The sequence below is a fragment of the Cygnus olor genome, chromosome 15 (assembly GCF_009769625.2).
Source record: "Cygnus olor isolate bCygOlo1 chromosome 15, bCygOlo1.pri.v2, whole genome shotgun sequence".
In the NCBI taxonomy this organism is placed as follows: Eukaryota; Metazoa; Chordata; class Aves; order Anseriformes; family Anatidae; genus Cygnus; species Cygnus olor.
Window position 1 is genome coordinate 9354623 of NC_049183.1, and position 16985 is coordinate 9371607.

Here is a 16985-nt window from a genome sequence, read left to right on the forward strand (position 1 = left end):
CACCACTTCTGTCCCATGGTAAGGAATCATGTTGAGATCTTGCATCTATTGCTACTTCTGCTTAGTGGTAAGTATTTTAATGAGCTAAGTCACATATATTGAGATGTATATTTGCACAAAAATGTTTTATTTTGTTAAGGTTAAACATATAATCAATTTTGCTAGAACCGTATATTCAAGGAGTTAGCAGGCTGTTAATAAATACCACCCAAATTACTACCTCGTTCTTGTTGTATGGTTTTCATCTCTTCAGTGGCTACTGAAGGAAGGTACGTATGAAATATGCATTTTGTGTTCAAAGTTGTAAGGAACTGAACTAGGACCCTTTGGTAACGTAGTCTTGTACAAACTATATATATGTGTATCTGTATATATATGCAGAGTAAAATTGCAGAAACACAAGATAATTATGAAGTAGTATCAACTCAATAGAGAACCTTTCCGACTTGTAGTGTCCATCTTAATTATACTGGCTTTCCTTAGATAATTCTGTATAGTGCACACACGTAATGATATGGCAGTACTGCACGTATTATCATGCCTCAGTTTAATTTAGCTTTCCTTCTTGCTGCAGCTGCACAAAACAACCTTCAACAGCACGTGGCCGATTCTTCCTGTTGAACTTAACCCACAAACCGGGTAAGTGGTATTAAACTGTGAGCTGTCTAAACAGCCAGGTGGGTCACACTGAGAAGCGGTTGTATGGCAGAAATTGCCCTCCGGGGCAAATGTCCTGCTACAAACCCAGTATGGAGATTCTGTAGAATGGAAACTCTTAGAGCAGGCTTATAAATGGCCCAGCTGTTCCTTTTCACCATACAGACACCAATTTTTGCCTGTTGTCTTTTGAGCACAGTATAACTTCATTTATTGATGTAAGACTGCCATGAGAAATGCTTTCAAATGTTTTACTGATGTTTTTATTGGTGCAAAAATAGCTCAATGACATCCAGAAGGCTCTAGTTATCAGGAGAAAACGCAAAACATCTAGCTTAGAAGCTAACACCGCCACTCTAATCAACTGCTTTTGGCTTACTTCCATGTGAGAGCAAAATTAATTCTAGTTAAAGCACTCCGCTCACTATAGACCTGATCTTCTGTATATATTAAATATGCAGGCTAAAGCAAGTTTGACTGCTTGCACAGGTTATTTTTCCCCAGATGTCTGTCTTGTTTTTCAAACTATGATGTTTTCACGTGCACAATGTTATCAAGAGCAAGGTGCCAGAAAGTTGAGCAATACCTTTATACATGATATGATCCCAAAGGGGGGAAAGAAGTTCTCCTCCAAAGGCAAGTCCAGGACTATCACCACCTTCAGCATCTTCATTGGTGGCAATGCAAGAAGACTGGTCGCTACATATCCAAGACTAGCACTGCAACAGAAATCTGTATGTGCTCTCCTGTCCCACTCTTCTCAAAGGAAGTCATTAGTTGAAATTTTCCTACCTGTTCCTTTATAACTATTTCTTTGCTAGGCAAGCAGTTGAGGGCCAGAATTCAGCATTTGTCTTAAATCAGAAAACAGAGCCTCCACTACTTGAGGCAAAGCAACAGCTGAAGCCTAGAAAGGCTGGCTGATGCCAGTCGCACAGCTTTGAGAAGTACTGGTGCAAATCAGGCTCATGCTGTCATAGTGGTGGTTTTAAATAACACTTTAAAGGTGATGGTTTCCTTGAAGCCAAGCCTGTAGGAAGTGGTTCAGCATCTCCTTCTCAGGTATGGGAGAGAATTCATGGCAACTGCTTATGCTGGAGCCTCTGTGTGATTTTTAATTTCCCCTTAGGAGTTGCCCAAAATGCACCGGAACAAGTGCTGTTTTGCAAGTGTATTTTCTCCCAGGAGTCAGCTGCTTTCAGGCAGAGCAGTCCAATTGAAAAGGCTATTGTGGAAAGTAAGGTTGCTTTAGAACAAGAAAAGTACCAGATTAGTAGGCGTGATCTTATGAAAAAGAATAGGTAACTGCAGGAAAACAGTGAGCTGGCTAACTAGAGAGAATAACCTGAGCTGGGGCATAGGGGGGTTCCCCTGCAAGGAGGCCACTATTACTACAGCAGGAATAGACACGAGATGGTCACCTGGTCCTGCTCAACAACGAGAACTACACCAAAACTTAGGGAACACTAGCTCCTGTAACAGATGGCACACAGTGACAAAATATGTGACAGTTTTCCACTATCTCTGTAACTTCCCACAAGACACCAAGACTGCTTTGGACCCTAAAGTTCTGAACACAACATACACAAATGCACTCTCATACTTTGTACTCCTAAAGTCAGAGTGCAGGTTGTCTGGAAGTCTGAAGATTAGAAATTTCATTCAAACTGATTTATACTGAACCCAGTAAGCATATTATTAAAATTACCTTGCTTTCTATAATTTAGAAAGCCTAGATCCATATATTTGGTGCTGCTATCTACAATGCATTTAGCTCTATTTACAAATAACAGCTGCTTCTTGAAAAATCAAACTGCACAGTTAAAATAAACAGGATGTTCAACAGTATTTGTTATTATATTGAAGATACTAATATTTAAGAAACCACTTTCAGAGTTGTTTCCCCGACCAAATCTGTAGGCATACCAGTAGTGTTTCTTCAAAGTAAGAAACCATCACTTTGAACCACCCATTGAGTTTAACAATGTGAAGATTTCACAGAATGCTAAAATCCTTCTGAATCACAAAGATGCAGCTAAAAATAAGCCCATGAAATCAGCATTTTTAAAAAAAAAAAAAGTTTCAACTTTTTGTAGGCATTGTCCATGTATCTTCAGTCTTTGAGGGAGGCTGGGTCTTGACTGCAGAAAATATTGTAAAGGTTTCAAAAACTTACTGTTGAGCTCAAGTGAGGACCCATCTCCACATAATCTGGAGCATTCAGCTGAAAACTTGTACTAAAAAGCCTTACGTCAAATTTGTTGAACATTTCAAATTTTATTTCAAGTTAAAAAAATGTGAAAAGTGAAAAGAAATTTACCCATTGAATTTTCATTCCTTTTATTACTTCAGAGTTCTAATCTTCAAATTTTATAGATCTAGATGTATATTTGTCTATGTACACTTTTTTGTTGGCAGCAGGTTGAAATCCAAGACCGATTCTTCTATGTTGTTTCAAGTCCATTGCTTTATCAAATTCCATCTTCAGAGCCTGCTGTAATTTTTCCTCCCCTTCCTTGTTCAGAGCCATGTTCAGTTTGTTTGTAGTTGCTGAGAGATCTTGGGTAGGTGCAGAGCCCTTTTTAAAACCACCCATCAGTCGAAGAAATTTCATTCCTCGCTCAGAACTTTGAAAAGCAGCTGTACTCCACTGGCCAATCTTTGTATCCTGTGAAACAAAACAAGACGAACACTAAAATACCACCTTGAGTAAGAAAGACAGTTTCCAGCTGTGCACCGTGAGAACACAACCAGTCACCAGAAGCCGACAGGGCTAACAATGCTAGGAAGCAGTCATTCACGTCTTGAAGGGTGTAATTAAAGAATGACATAACCCTGCATGGGTGCATCTTCATTAGTGTATCAGCTCATTTAACCTAGAGACAGAGTTTGATGCACTTTAAGAATCTCTCTTCCCTGTGTCTTTAGAAAACCTGACTTTTCTGCTCTCTGGATAATATTCCCCTAGCTCAGAGTGCCAGACCTTGCCCCATCATTTCTCTTACTTTAAGACAGCTGTAAGTTTTACTTTTTTCTCACTTTCACGGTTACCTTTTCATTTTTCTGCATAGGTAGCTGTTGCTTCCAGACTATTTTGTTGTATTAGTTTAAGAGATGGTATTCCATCTGGCTCACATGCATTAAGGAACAATTCTATTCTCATCCCCCTAGTTAGCAATTATACTGCAAGGGTGCAATAACTGAAGGCATACCCTTAACCAAGAGGACTAAATGTAATACTCTTAAAATCTCACCTCCATTGCAGTTTGCCCTTCCCCTAACTCTGCCTCTCACCGTATTCTTTACCTAATTCACTCCAGGATTTTTTTCTTGCCTGCAGATATTGGCTCCTTTCTGAGACTATAGGTAACATCCAAGTAAAATCAGAATTCAACCACTTGTGCGTTTGTGTATAACCCAAGATACAGGATACAATTTAGAAAGCTTATGAACTTTTGGCTTACCTAAGACCATGCTTCATTACCAAAGGATCTTATTTGACTTCTGAGCTATAGCTAGGAGCTATGCAGTCATTTGTAACTACTTTTGGCAAGAACTGCTACTCCCTTTTTTCTTTAAAATTGGGGGTGATATTAAATGGAAGAATGCTTGATCATCAATTAAGCAGACTGATCTGGCTACATCAAAGGAAAAAATGAATCTAGTGCTGTGTTTATGTGAGCCTGAAATCCTTCCAACTGAACAGTTGTAGTTTGCATGAAACAGTCATTCTCTAGACAGCCAACACAACACACAGCATGCTACACAATATTGAAGGCAAGCTGTAGCAGGTTTTATAAGTTATAAAAATATAGGGCTGGAGTATCCTTCAATATCACAGGCCAGAATACTTCTCATAAAAGAAAGTTATCCATAATACTTTTGATAAAAGAAAAAAACTTGCTGTATAAGCCCAGGTCTGTGACATAGAAGCACACATGATAGTCCTCCCTTTGGAATGGGACACAGATATCTGCACAGATGCAGAAATAATTGTGCTTGTCAAACCCTGTAATTTTTTTTGAGTGAACTGAGGGCAAACAATACACACAACTTTTGCTGCATCATTTCAGGCTTACTCCTTGTGAAGCTCATGATTTAGTTTTCATAGCTTGTATTCTTCTACGTACTAATAAACAATGATAGATTAGCTCAAAGAAATGGGATCCCCTGCCAAAAAAGTAACTTTTCCTCAGTGATTTCATAGACTATTAGGTAGTTGCAGTTCCACAGCTCATGGCAGTCTGCCTTCCACAGCGTAAGAACGTACGAGTTATTTCTGGGATTTTGTTGAGGTCTTACTTTCTAGGCAAACTGGCACTCCTGAAGAACAGTTTTGCAGACAACTAAGAATCCTTAATTATTAGCAAAGCTTTCTCTCCTCCTGAATCTTATTACTTCTGCTGAACACTGTTGGAACAGCTACATTATTGTATGGTAAACCTGCCAGAACGCAAGCTGTGTAGGATGCAAAAACAAAGAATAAAGAATCATCTTTCAAAGAGGTGCAAGAAAGATGTAGAAGTTAGGAGAGTACTGCCTGTAGATATCACAGACACATTGTCAGTTATCATCTCTTTCACCTTTTCATGTACATCCTCATTTCTGAATGTCTGCAAATTCTCCCAGATAGCAATTCAGATAAAATTCAGTGACAGCTATGTCCATGGCCTAGAATCATATATATTTCACAGCAAGCAGAAAACGTTTTTGTAGCAATTCACCGTGGCTAGTTCTCCAGAGGAATCAGAGAAAATGCTGCTTTTGAGGACTGATGATGGGAATCAGACCTCTGAACAATTCCAACTCACACTGGAGTTTCACTGGTCAGCTCCCAGATTGCCTTAGTATTCGTTCCATAGCATGACCTTACATTCAAGCATGAAATTTGTGCTATAGCATGACCTGAAATTTAAAATCAAACTGTTGTGCCAAGCCACGTGCATGAGCTGCATACAGAAAACTGCAATTTTCAGTGTTTTTTTTTCAGGAACTTGCTCTGGGACACTGTTTCCATCAGATCAAGGTCTAAAGTCATACATACCGTTTGCATTTTGGAACCATAAACTTCAGTTTTTCCAGATTCTCTATCAATTTCTTCTTGTAGAGCCTGCCGCCTCGCCTAGCATGCAGAAAAATCAACGAAAGTCACTGCCTTCAGTGTGTTTAATGACAATTTAATTCAAAGTAAAAAGAGGAGGGAAGAATAAGATGGTTACTTATCTTCAGTATTTTGCAAGGATAATTAAAAAGTTGCATGTGAACCCCTTTCACACGCAGCTTAAGAACTATGCTTTTTCTTGTGGTATTTTAAATGGATTTTTTGTAGTATCAGGTATGTTTAATCTTCTAACTGCAGGTAACAGCTACACTGAAAATGCCAACAGTGATGAGAGGCAGAGAAACCTGTATTTAACCAAATAAACTGCTCAGAAGCTTCTGACATTGACTGGAGCTGCACATTTTGGATTTAACCCATAAGAGGTAAAGCACATTTTAAGTAGAGCTCTACTTAGGAACATACTGGCATAGACTAGCAACAAAGCAGTCTTTTTGTTACAAATTCTAGGTACACCTTAAATACTTATTTGCTTTAAATCACACATAATTAATACGAAGCATACCTTGTCTATATTAACTTCATCACAGTTTCCTTTTTTTTCCTGCACAATAGTTACATCATCCATATATTCCTGTAAAATGGAAAAAAAAACTTGTATAAATATTATTATCCATTCTTGTTAATTAGAATTTATACAAGAATAAACAATAAAAACACTAAGCAATGCAGTAGTATTACTTGGGGGCCAGAAGAAATAGACCTAAGCTGGAAATGCCAACTAAACCCATGCATTTCTTTAGAGGTATTTTCTCCCAGAGAAAACTTTCACAAGAAATTTAGGGAGGTTGTTTGTTTGTTTGTTTTTAGCAAAAAGGATAAGGGACTTTTTAAATTCACAAATAAAACTGGACCTGCCAACATTACTGGCACGCACGGTAACGTTTACAGACAGGGTCATTTCAAATTAAAGACTTGTGTAGGAGCTGAAATTGAAATAAGGGGCAGAAAGAGTGGTAAAAAAATTAAACCAATGATATTTGTCAAACAGTAATACAATGGCCCCTCTAAATGCACATGACAAGCTCGGATCATGTTGATCCCACTAGCCACTGCTCAAAATAAACAAACAAAATCACTCAAGAGACAGCTGGTTTGTGCTTGTCTTGTACAAATGCAGAATATGTGATGGTCCCTAAGGAGCTTCCAGTCTGGAGAGTATGGGGAGAGGCATGACACGTACATAAACTTTCCCTGACAATGGCAACAAACAGCACATTAGTTCCACATTTGAGAGTGAGGAACAGGAACCTGATGGTAAAGACAGAGCAGCTACAGCAGGAATGGATGGGCAGGATGGCAGGAGGTAAATCCACAAGCAGTTACTGGTAACTTCCACACAGTGCAGCCCTACAGCAACTTGTGCTCCTACTGACTGAAGTTTTTAGATCACTGCCCTTGGTCTTTCTTTTCCAAATTTGTAGTAAGGATAGGATTGTTGGGCACCCAGTGTAATAGGTAAGTTTTAAGTCCAGGATAGTGGTAAATTAGAGCCATAAGCTTTAGACCAGCCTGGAAAAAGCGGCCAAAGGGAAGATCTACTGATACAGCTAACACAATAATCCAAGCATGAAATAGCCAGGGAACATTAAGACAAGGAAAAGATTTGTAACATACTTCTGCCAGCAGAAGCTGCTGTTACTTTTTTGAGGTTTACGGTTTTATTTAAGGCCATGAATGATTTACCTCATTTTCCAAGCTACCTTTTACACACTGATTTCACAAGTATATCCATTTACAGAAAGGAGAATACTGTCTGCAATGAGGAGAGGATTTTTTTTTTAGCTGGAAGGGTAAGTGGCAGACAAGCAAGAAGGATTGGTTTGCCCCCTTCCTTGCTAATTCACAGCATGTTTTTGACCAGCTGCAGGTCACTGAATGGCAAAAATAAACCCCTGTCTGGGAGTGAGCTGATCTCTTCTTCCTCAAACTTCCTGGAAGGGGAACATATTCACACATGGAAGGGTTATGCTATCTGCAGACAAAAAAAAAAAAAAAAAAAAAAAATCAAAGAAGTAAACTGGGCCCTTTAACATTGGATATACATATGTTGTACTTGTCATTTGACTCTTCTTGGACTCCCTAACAGTATGAAGTCTCTTAAACACAAGGCATGCCAGACATTGTGGTAGTACCTCTGCTGTGAAGCAAGGAGTGCTTTCTTACAAGGGAGAAGATCCTGTGCAAGCACAGTGGTAATGTCCTTGCCAGAATGACCACCCAAGCACAACACCTGCCAACCACAAGGACCAGTGTTTGCTCACTCTCACAGTTATTTCCGTCTAATGTCTACAGAAAAACTGAGAAGTTCAAGACCCCAGGCTGTTCCCACAGACATCAGTGGCAGTATTCATTCAAGTGAAAGAGGACTGAGCCTTGGATGCCCATGGCTGGCATATGTTCTCCTCCCACACGCTCTAGACTGGTAGCCCAGTGTGCTTGTACCAGCTGCCCGTGTTGTTCTACAGGCAGCGCAGTTACATCTGCAAAATGAGCGAGTGCTAACAGTGACAAATAATTATTGGCAAAACATTTTCAGAAGCTGTCAGCTCTGTTTTCATATTTTAACAAAGGGACCGAACGCCACCTGCTCCATACTATCAAGGTTTAGCACACAGCAGCCTCAGAAGTGACGACAGCACGTGACAAGTTCACTGTCGGTGCAATCAATTCACATTCACTTTTCTCAAGAATTTCCATATGTTAGCATACAGCAATCTTAGAGTTAATGCTGTGTATGTTCTGTATTAACTGACATGTTTTGTATTAACTGTCTTTTTTCTCTCTCTGGATTATCTCAGCCTCCTTACTTTGAGTTGCCTGTAATCGTATCCAATGGGGAAAACACGAATCTTTGACACGAAGCGGGTAGCATTCCACACTATCTTCATAAACTTGCTACTCTGCTTGCTGCAGAAGCCCAACAGAGGATTTTTCAAGGCATGCAGCAGTGCGTATGATGCAGTGTAGCCTAGAAAATGGTTCAGGATTTAATTGTGGCACAATTAAATGCAAGACTGACATGATCAGCCATTTATTGCAGTGGTGTCTTTTGGCCTGGCAGGAACTAGATTTCTCTAGAACAAAGTAAGTTACCCAGAGTTTGAAATCTTGAGAATTTCTCTGAAGTAGCTTTTATAATGTACCGAGCTGAATATGGGGAAGAGGAACAAAGTGTGCACCACCCTACCCCCTTTCTCCTCAGTAGTTTGCAGGGCATTTGTTACATTTTCCATAATTGTATAGCACCATCAGGAAGGTTACTTATCATTGTAAGGCTTATCTTGCCTCCACATACATGAGCAGCTACAAGAACCCACGTAATGTCCAACCATCTCAAAAAGACAATGTAAATTTAATGAAAAGATATATCCCAGCAATAAAACCACCCTGTCTTTTCCAATGTCAAAAGGAGAAACCTAAGTTAAAAAAAAAAAAGCATCTGCTAGTCTAGACATCTCGATAGTCTAAATTTCAGAAAACTTTGAACAAACCCCTGTATTTCAAATCTTTCATCTTTTAAATACATCAAACAGATCTGTTCTCCCCATTATTTCATCAGTTCCTCCCCATGTTTACTTCACCTTAGAAATAGCAGTACTCAAAGAGTCTTGGATGCGATTTCCTTTAACAGCCTGGATACGGTTCCATTTACCTTGAGTTAAATTTACACAGCTCTTAAAATCTATTTATTTCTTATTTTGCATAGTTGTTTTTTTCCCCTCCAAATTAAGAATTTGTGTTCTAGTTTTTGTTTAGTTTGTTCCCTAGTACTTTTCTATCACAATTTATACATTAATGCTCTTGGTCTACTCTATATTTAAGATTTTCTCTTAAGTTTCATCCAAGTTAGATGACATGTTTTGGCTAAAATTCCCCCATTGGTTTCTAACACTATGCAGTTCCAGTAGCAACAGCAGCAAAGTCTCAAGGAAAAGAGCCTGTCTGAGTTAGAGGTACTCATGCCACCACTGTTACGTACCTGCTCTGGTTAAATGACATAGTATTAAAATCCTGTTTTATATGATTGTTACCACTTTTTATTTAAAGAGAAAATGAAAGACAAGAACATTTATAACTGTATATACCAGCATTCTTTCTGTGCCACTACTTGCTGTTAAGCGAGTTATGCATTTTGTATTTTCACAATTGAAGCACTAAATTACTACAGCACTGGGCATAAAAAATAACTTTCCTGTGTTTCACAAATATTATGGGCTATAATCAATAGATGATCTGATGCTGTGTGCTGTTTCTAAAAACCCAGAGGAGGCCCCCATTGACCTTAGTGTAACTGACGGGTCTGAACAGGCAGAACAGCCTGCAAAATAGGGAACTGATGATGTAAGATGCTTTCAATTCCTTAGCAGGGGGGTGCACAGATACCTTCTTTAGAACTTACCGATGCCTCATTTCCCATGTCTTCTCCTTTGATCTTCTTCTGTTTTATATTTGCTTTTGAACCTGATTCTTCTGCAGAGTCCTGGGGTACTTTTTTTCTTTTTTTCCTTTTTTTGTCACAGAGCATGTGATTGGAATTGCATAATACCGTATCTACAATGTCCCCTGTGACACATTCAGCTAGCTTCATTTCACTCTCTTTGTTCTTTTTGTTGCTTTCTAATAGCGTTATTTTTTGGCTGTTAGATGTGTTGTCATTGCTTAAAGAAACTTCCGAGTAAGTTGTTTCCTTGTCCTTTTGCATCTTCTTTTTTTTCTTCTTCTTGGTTACTTCACTATTATCCTTGTTATTCTTCCAGCATTTTTTTCCAGATATCTCTTTCTGCTCAGACTCAACTTCTTGTTTATCTTCACACATTAAGGAGAAAATGTCTTTGCTTTTCTTGTTTTTCTTCTTCTTCTTGGTCTCTCTGATACTTTCAGAGTTCTCAGTAGTGTCTTCTTCCTCTTTATCTGTGAATGTAATTTCCTTTTTTTGTCTTTTTCTGAAGTCACTTAATGCAATGGGTCTATCATGAACTCCACAGATGCCTTGATTACCTGCTGGAGGTAAAAAGGAGTCGGACTTCTTTTTCTTTTTCTTCCTCTTCTTTCTTCTCATACAACCTTCCTCATCACTCTGAGTAATATCTGTTCTATGACTTTCATCAGTAACAGCTTTTTCTTCTGAAATGCGTGTGTTTGTTTTTTTACAGTCTTTTTTAGAATGTTTATATTCATTGTCCTGGATGTCCTCTAATGCTAAAGAAAAAACATCTTTCTTCTTTTTTTTCTTAGTTACTTCACTATCCAATTTCAAATTCAAAGTGACATTCTTTCTGCTTTTTCTGAAAAAAAGTTCATTTCCCTGAGTACCATCTGTATAATGATTTGAAAGCTCCACATGACTACTGTGATTACTCTCCAGTGAGGAGGAGGCACGATGTCGATCTTTTTCTCTCTTCTTTTTGAAAACTTTAATTTGTTCCTCTGATTCCTCTTGTTGTTCTAAATCCAGATGGCCTTCTACATTCACAAAGCTTTCTGAACGTGTTTCTTTTGGTAATTCAGAGCCAACTTTCCTTTTTTTGTTTTTCTTCTTCAGATTTAATTGGTCTAAACATTCATCTTCTTTTAAACTTTCCTTTTTCCTGGCCTTTGTTTTTGTCTCAAACCAGTCATCATCTCCTGCTTTAATGACACTCTGAACACCTTTCTCAATATTAATGATAGTCTGACTCCCACTACGTTTCACTCTTTTCTTTTTCTGTGCAGGTTCCTCATGAATTTGTTTCTTCTTTCTCTTTACTGTCATTCTGAAAAATGAAATAAAGATGTTAGTGCACAGCTTCAACATGACAATGGAAATCCTAGCCTATTTGGTCCTCCTTTATTCTGAAAGCATTCAGTACCTCTGATTGCAAACCTGGAAAAAAGCGTCAAGGACAATCTCCTTTCTGCAATTGAAACAACCAGAACTGTCAGCAGCACTGAAACTATAGTTACTGGAGTGGTGAAGGGGTGACTTTTTGTCTTAGTGATGCCCTGGTTAGTTTTGTTAACTTCCTATTTGTCTTTTTGACAGCTGCTGAGCATGACTTTTTCACAGAAATATCCACGCTCCAGAAATCCTTCCTAACAAGATATATACGTACAAATAAAATCAATCAGTAAGTATAGTGAAGGCGGATTTCCACACAGGTATACCCTTTCATTTATGTGTGTTGAACTTCTCGTCACTTCACCTCCCACTTATTTCCACACGATTCTTTCAAGGCACTTCAGCCATCACCTTGAATTTGCTCCTGCCTGCAGCTCCACGGCCTTGCTCTGTTTCCTTTCTTGGGACACTTACACTTACGAACAGAGAAGCCTTTGGGACCCACGTGCAACACTCTCTCCCTCTGCTGAAAACCCTATTTATGCCTGCTTTGGCTCCCATCTTTTAACCAATAATTAATCCACAGAAGAATTTCTTTAGGTGCTCCTTGTCGAGCACTTTTTAAGGACCCGGTCCTGAGGGGAGCACCGCACCCGTGTGCTCCGGGGCCCTCCCACACCCCCAACAGCCCCGTGAAGGGGCCGGGGCACATCCCCGCTGCCGAACCCCACTTTAATTGATCCTCCCCCCCCGGCACCGCGTGCTTCCCAGCGCGGGGGGCGGCTAAACCGCCTCCAGCTCCCGCTTTTAGGCGGTTTCATCCCGCCTCCGCTCCCCTCCGAGCCCCTCACACGCCCCGCAGGCACAGAGGAGCCCTCAGGGCGGAGGGGCTGGCACTCGGCAGCGGAGGCCGCCGCTTACCTGCCGCGGCCCATGTGCAGCGCCCGCCGCCCCGGAAGGGGAACGGGGGCCAGGGCCGGAGCCGCCTCCAGCCCCGGGTAATGGCGGCGCGGTTGCCGTGGCGACACGGCGCGGCATGGCGGCGGGCGGGCGGCCGCTGGGCCTGTGGCAGCAGCTGTGCGCAGGTGGGCGCCGCGGCCGCCCCTTGCAGCCGGGATTGCCCGCTGTGTTGTGGTGTCCTGCTGGGCGGCCGCACCGGCACCGGCACGGCTCGGCTCGGCTCCGCAGCCCCGCGGCCGCTCCGTGGCGGCAGGGGCAGGCTCCCTGAGGTCGGACCCGAGCTCTGCTGAGGGGCAGGGCAGCAGAGCCGGCCCCGGGCAGGCAGCCTCTGGCCTCAGGAAGCCCTTCCGCTAAATTATGTCCCGCCTAAAAAAGCCCTTTTTGCTAAATTCTCTCCTGCCCCACAAAGCCCTTTCTGGCAGCTGAGAGCAAGTTCCAAATGTGTTTCTACTCAAGAGCGTTAACGTTATTTTGATGGCCAACATCTTTTAGAAACTTAATCTTTGTGTCTGCTTCTGTCCTGTGCTGCCTGTAGGGACGAAAGTATTACTGCAGGCCTAAGGAAGCAACAGCATTGCCTCTGTTTGGCGAGGTGGTAGTCTGCTCCACAAATGAATTCAGTGCTGTGCTTTGTGGTGGCAAGGGAGTTAGATTACTGCCTTGGGAAAGCAAGAGAGGCGACAGGATTATTGCTATTATCATTTGTATTCAGCAAAGGCAAAACTTACGTTATTACAACCTGACTCTAATAACAGTCTTGGTCTTTTCCCGTAATCTGAGGTGACTGAGAATGTTCAGGAGCTGAGACTCCAGCTCTGTTGTTCTGTGGTGTCCAAATGATGTTTTCTTCCTTAGTGCTTTGCAATGCCTTAAAGTAGGTACTTTACGTAAAAATGGCCATTTGTAATGTAGGAATAAAGTTTCTTGTTCTAATGTGACTCAGCTGAGGCATCTGTATTACCTACAGAAGTGATGATGCCAGTAAATCTCATAATTAAAATGGTGGAATGGTAAACCTGCTGGTTTTGCCTGTAAGAGTCTTCTGTCTTCTGTTTTTGTGTAATCTATATGTGGTGGCTTTTTTTTTTTTTTTTTTTCATATCAGGTCTATTGTCCTTCTCTGTTCTTTTTCTTATCCTGATTCACTCTAACGTAAGTGGGTCATATACTGCTTTTGCATTGTTTTTTGCAAGTGGAGAGAGTAAAACTTAGCAATGTCCTGGGCATTTCAATGCTTATAGATGAAGTTGAAAAGCAGTACTATATACTAGTAAAACCAGCAATTAATGCCATGAAAGCATCTGCATTTTACTTTCATTAAAATATCCTAAATTATTATTTTGGTCAAAAATCTTTTTCCCAATAGAGGGTTGTTTTATCACTTAGAACCTTGAACTTGAATTAAAGCCAAGGCAAGAGGCTTTAAAGCTCTCCCTTGTTTAAACACGTTAGATTCCCTATTAAAAAATACTGATTTTTATTGTTTCAAACTAGAATAAATACCTTTAGAAAGTAATACTTATTTAAAACAAAAATAAGTGTTTTTAAAGTCTTTTGGATAAATGCTGTACTTCTTTTTACTCTTAGAGTATGAAGCAGAACAGCCTCCGTTTCCAGATATTCCTGAATCAAAACAACAGTCTGTGAGTATAGTTCTTTTAAAAATGTTCATAAGGCTTCATATTTTAAATAACTAAATGGGAAAATTAGGTACCCACAGAGTAGTCTTATTCAGAAAATGATAACAAAACTACATTTTGTAAACAACTTTTGTGAATCGACAAATGCAATATTCCAAATCATTGCTTTTATTTAAAGCAACTTGGGTACTGCTGTCCTAAAATTAGATTACCAGCTGTGTTTGGTTTGTACAGCTCACTATCTTTTTGCTACGACTGTCTGCTTTGCAGGCAGGAGTCAGAAGTATGCAAGGATCTCTTTCTGGCGGTGTCGCAAGCAGACTGAGTTGCAAAAGAGGAGTAAGCACAGCAAAGGAGTTATACCCCAGTTTCACATACATGATAGGGCACTTAGATGCGGACATTGAACTCAGCGGAATTAGACTTGATCACACTTGTTTGAAGTCTAAATTTGACCAAATAAAATCAGTCTAGGAAAACTTGTTTGGCAGACAGAAGCAGTATGTAACTTAAGAAGGACAAACCCATTTATCTCTTTGTCCCCAGCATTTCTATGAGCAGCAGAATTAATTATTTTCGGCATCACATATCATTTAAGCTAGGTATCTTTTAGATGTTTTATCTTATTACGCTGCATTTAGGTTATTTTGTTATTTTAAAAATCAAGACCTTGTAGTTCAAATTGTCTGACACTTGGTAGGTATAGACCTTTATATAATGTATCCTGTTTCCCTAAGTGAAACGAGCTTCGTTACAGGACATTATCAAATTGGAATGGTGAGCTTTGTTTGGGACGTTTATTAGTCTGGGCATAATTTATTGATGTATTTGCACATTTAATGTCAAAATGTAATAGTATATCTTTTTATGTTTATGTGTACTTTTTTTAATTTCCAGAAGGATCATTTTATGAACTTTGTATATGCTAATGCATGTGATATGGCAGTCATTGACATGCAGAGTATAATAAGTTTGGTGGCCTGATGGCATAGTTTTCACAACACATTTTCATACCAAATGTAATGCTAGTGCATTCTTGGGTATAATAGGAGGTATCTGAATTTCTGTGACAGTTATAGTTCACTGTCTATTAAGAGTACTCTTCTGGCTCACTGTAACAGTCTGTGCGCTCCTAAAAACAGAAGTAAAATGATGAACTATCTTTTTTCATGGTATCTATAATTGGTTCTGCATGGGGAAACGTAAGATTTGGATTTGCATCTGCTCTGAATTTGTCTGCTTGTGCTTTGTTTAAAAGGAAAGTTTATTTTCTTTAAAAGGTGCATGTCATGACTTCTGAACAATATAGAAACAAATATTTAAGCATCTGAATGGAAAAATAATTATTCAGAAAACAGTGCCAATTTTAATTTTCAAAAAATTACTATTGTTTACAACGGCTAAATTATTTTTTAAACTACAATACCTCAACAACTTCTTTTAAAAACATTCACATACTTTCTGTTAGGTTTGGATGTTTTTTATTGAAATGGAAACTACAAAAAAATTAAACTGATTTTTTTTTTAAGTATGCAGAAAATACTGAAATAAATATTAGAACTATTTTTTTTTAACTGAATGACGTTATATAGTTCTTCCTGTTGAATTGGTTCTATGTTTTTTACAGTTTGATTGGAGTATTTTTATAGGTTACATTTATCTTACATTTTTCTTGAACAGGTGTCTTTGGAAGCAGGAATGCTGCAGCCATTATGTATGGGACAATTTTACTCAGCCCCTGCAGCTGATACTGTTGTCCAACAGTTGCTTCCCAGTCCCGAGGCAGCCCCCCTTCCAGAACCACCTGATCCAAAAATGTGTAAGTAGGAGTGCGTTATCTTGAACTCTGCTGTGAATATTTTTCTTGCATTTGGCAAGGATTTGTCATTTGTTGCACTGAAAGTGTTAACAGCTACAATACCTTTTCTGAAATGGAATTTGCGCTGGTCTGTATGCAGGGAGCCAGCTTGAGCTCTTTGTCAGTGGAAGAAAGCTCAGATGAGATGGTACGCATTAGAAATCTGTAACGGTGTCTAGCTGTTAAGGTAGTTCTACTCTCTTCTGATAAACTGACTTTTTATTTGGCCACTTAAATGAGAGAAAGACAAACATTTCTGCCTTTAAATTAATGACGAAAAACTAGGATCAATAGACTAAACAGATAATTAAATCTGAAAACTTTCAAAATGTTATCTTTGCCCAATTGATTACAAATACGACATAACTGATTTGAATGGAAACAGCTCTAAAGTTTTGTTCTTCCATTTTTAACAACTTCTATATTTTTTTTATCAATTTATGAAGTAGTGATGTCACTTTTACTATGCGTTTTAGTCCTACATTTGTCTTTTTTTTCTTCACCGTTTTCCATCACTTTCTCATTCTGTGTTTCATCTCTTCCATTCATTCTTGCCCATTAGGAATTCCTGTTGCTACTCAGAAGCAGTGTTACCCTCAGCTTTTGTATATGTAGTGTCCTTCCAATTATGAACATTTTCTGGCAGTATATGAACCAATTAAAAATATGTAGCAGAGAAAGAAATTCAGTGTTTCAGCTGTGTGTTGCCAGAAGAGGAAACTTGCATGACTTAGTCTTTATTGCACACACACTAAAATCTGAACACTTACTGAATGGCAGGCAGTCTGGCTATAAATTGAGGACAATGCTTAGGCCAGTAAGCCAACTCTGCTTCTCTGAGATCCTAACAGGTTCTATTTTGTTCACCTTTCTGAGAGGGTGGCTCTTACAGCTTCCTACAGGGTCATGCTCACTGTTCCCTCAGGCCCA

At 39.5% G+C, this 16985-nt stretch overlaps 2 protein-coding genes across 6 annotated transcripts in view; one reads left to right on the forward strand and one right to left on the reverse strand.

Annotated features, from left to right (window-relative positions):
• Positions 1–98: 98 nt before the first annotated feature.
• Positions 99–15990, reverse strand: KNOP1 (lysine rich nucleolar protein 1). Of its 5 annotated transcripts, none has more exons than XM_040574817.1 (7): positions 15881–15990; positions 14145–14203; positions 12519–12682; positions 10179–11532; positions 6282–6350; positions 5702–5779; positions 99–3325 (listed from the first exon to the last, which is right to left on the reverse strand). In XM_040574817.1, the coding sequence occupies exons 1-7, from the start codon at positions 15906–15908 to the stop codon at positions 3014–3016; spliced, it is 2064 nt and encodes a 687-aa protein (XP_040430751.1). In that variant the 5' UTR covers positions 15909–15990; the 3' UTR covers positions 99–3013. The 5 variants fall into 5 exon arrangements, with proteins under 5 accessions (XP_040430751.1, XP_040430755.1, XP_040430752.1 ...); XM_040574821.1 differs by having other exon boundaries at positions 14145–14198; positions 15876–15975; XM_040574818.1 differs by lacking the exon at positions 5702–5779 and having other exon boundaries at positions 14145–14198; positions 15876–15975.
• The window catches only part of IQCK (IQ motif containing K), a 51198-nt gene continuing 50101 nt past the window's right edge, over positions 15889–16985 (forward strand). The window contains exon 1 of the mRNA XM_040574830.1: positions 15889–16016. Coding sequence (XP_040430764.1) covers positions 15896–16016 — 121 coding nt within the window. The 5' untranslated portion in view covers positions 15889–15895. The remainder of the gene's footprint in view (positions 16017–16985) is intronic.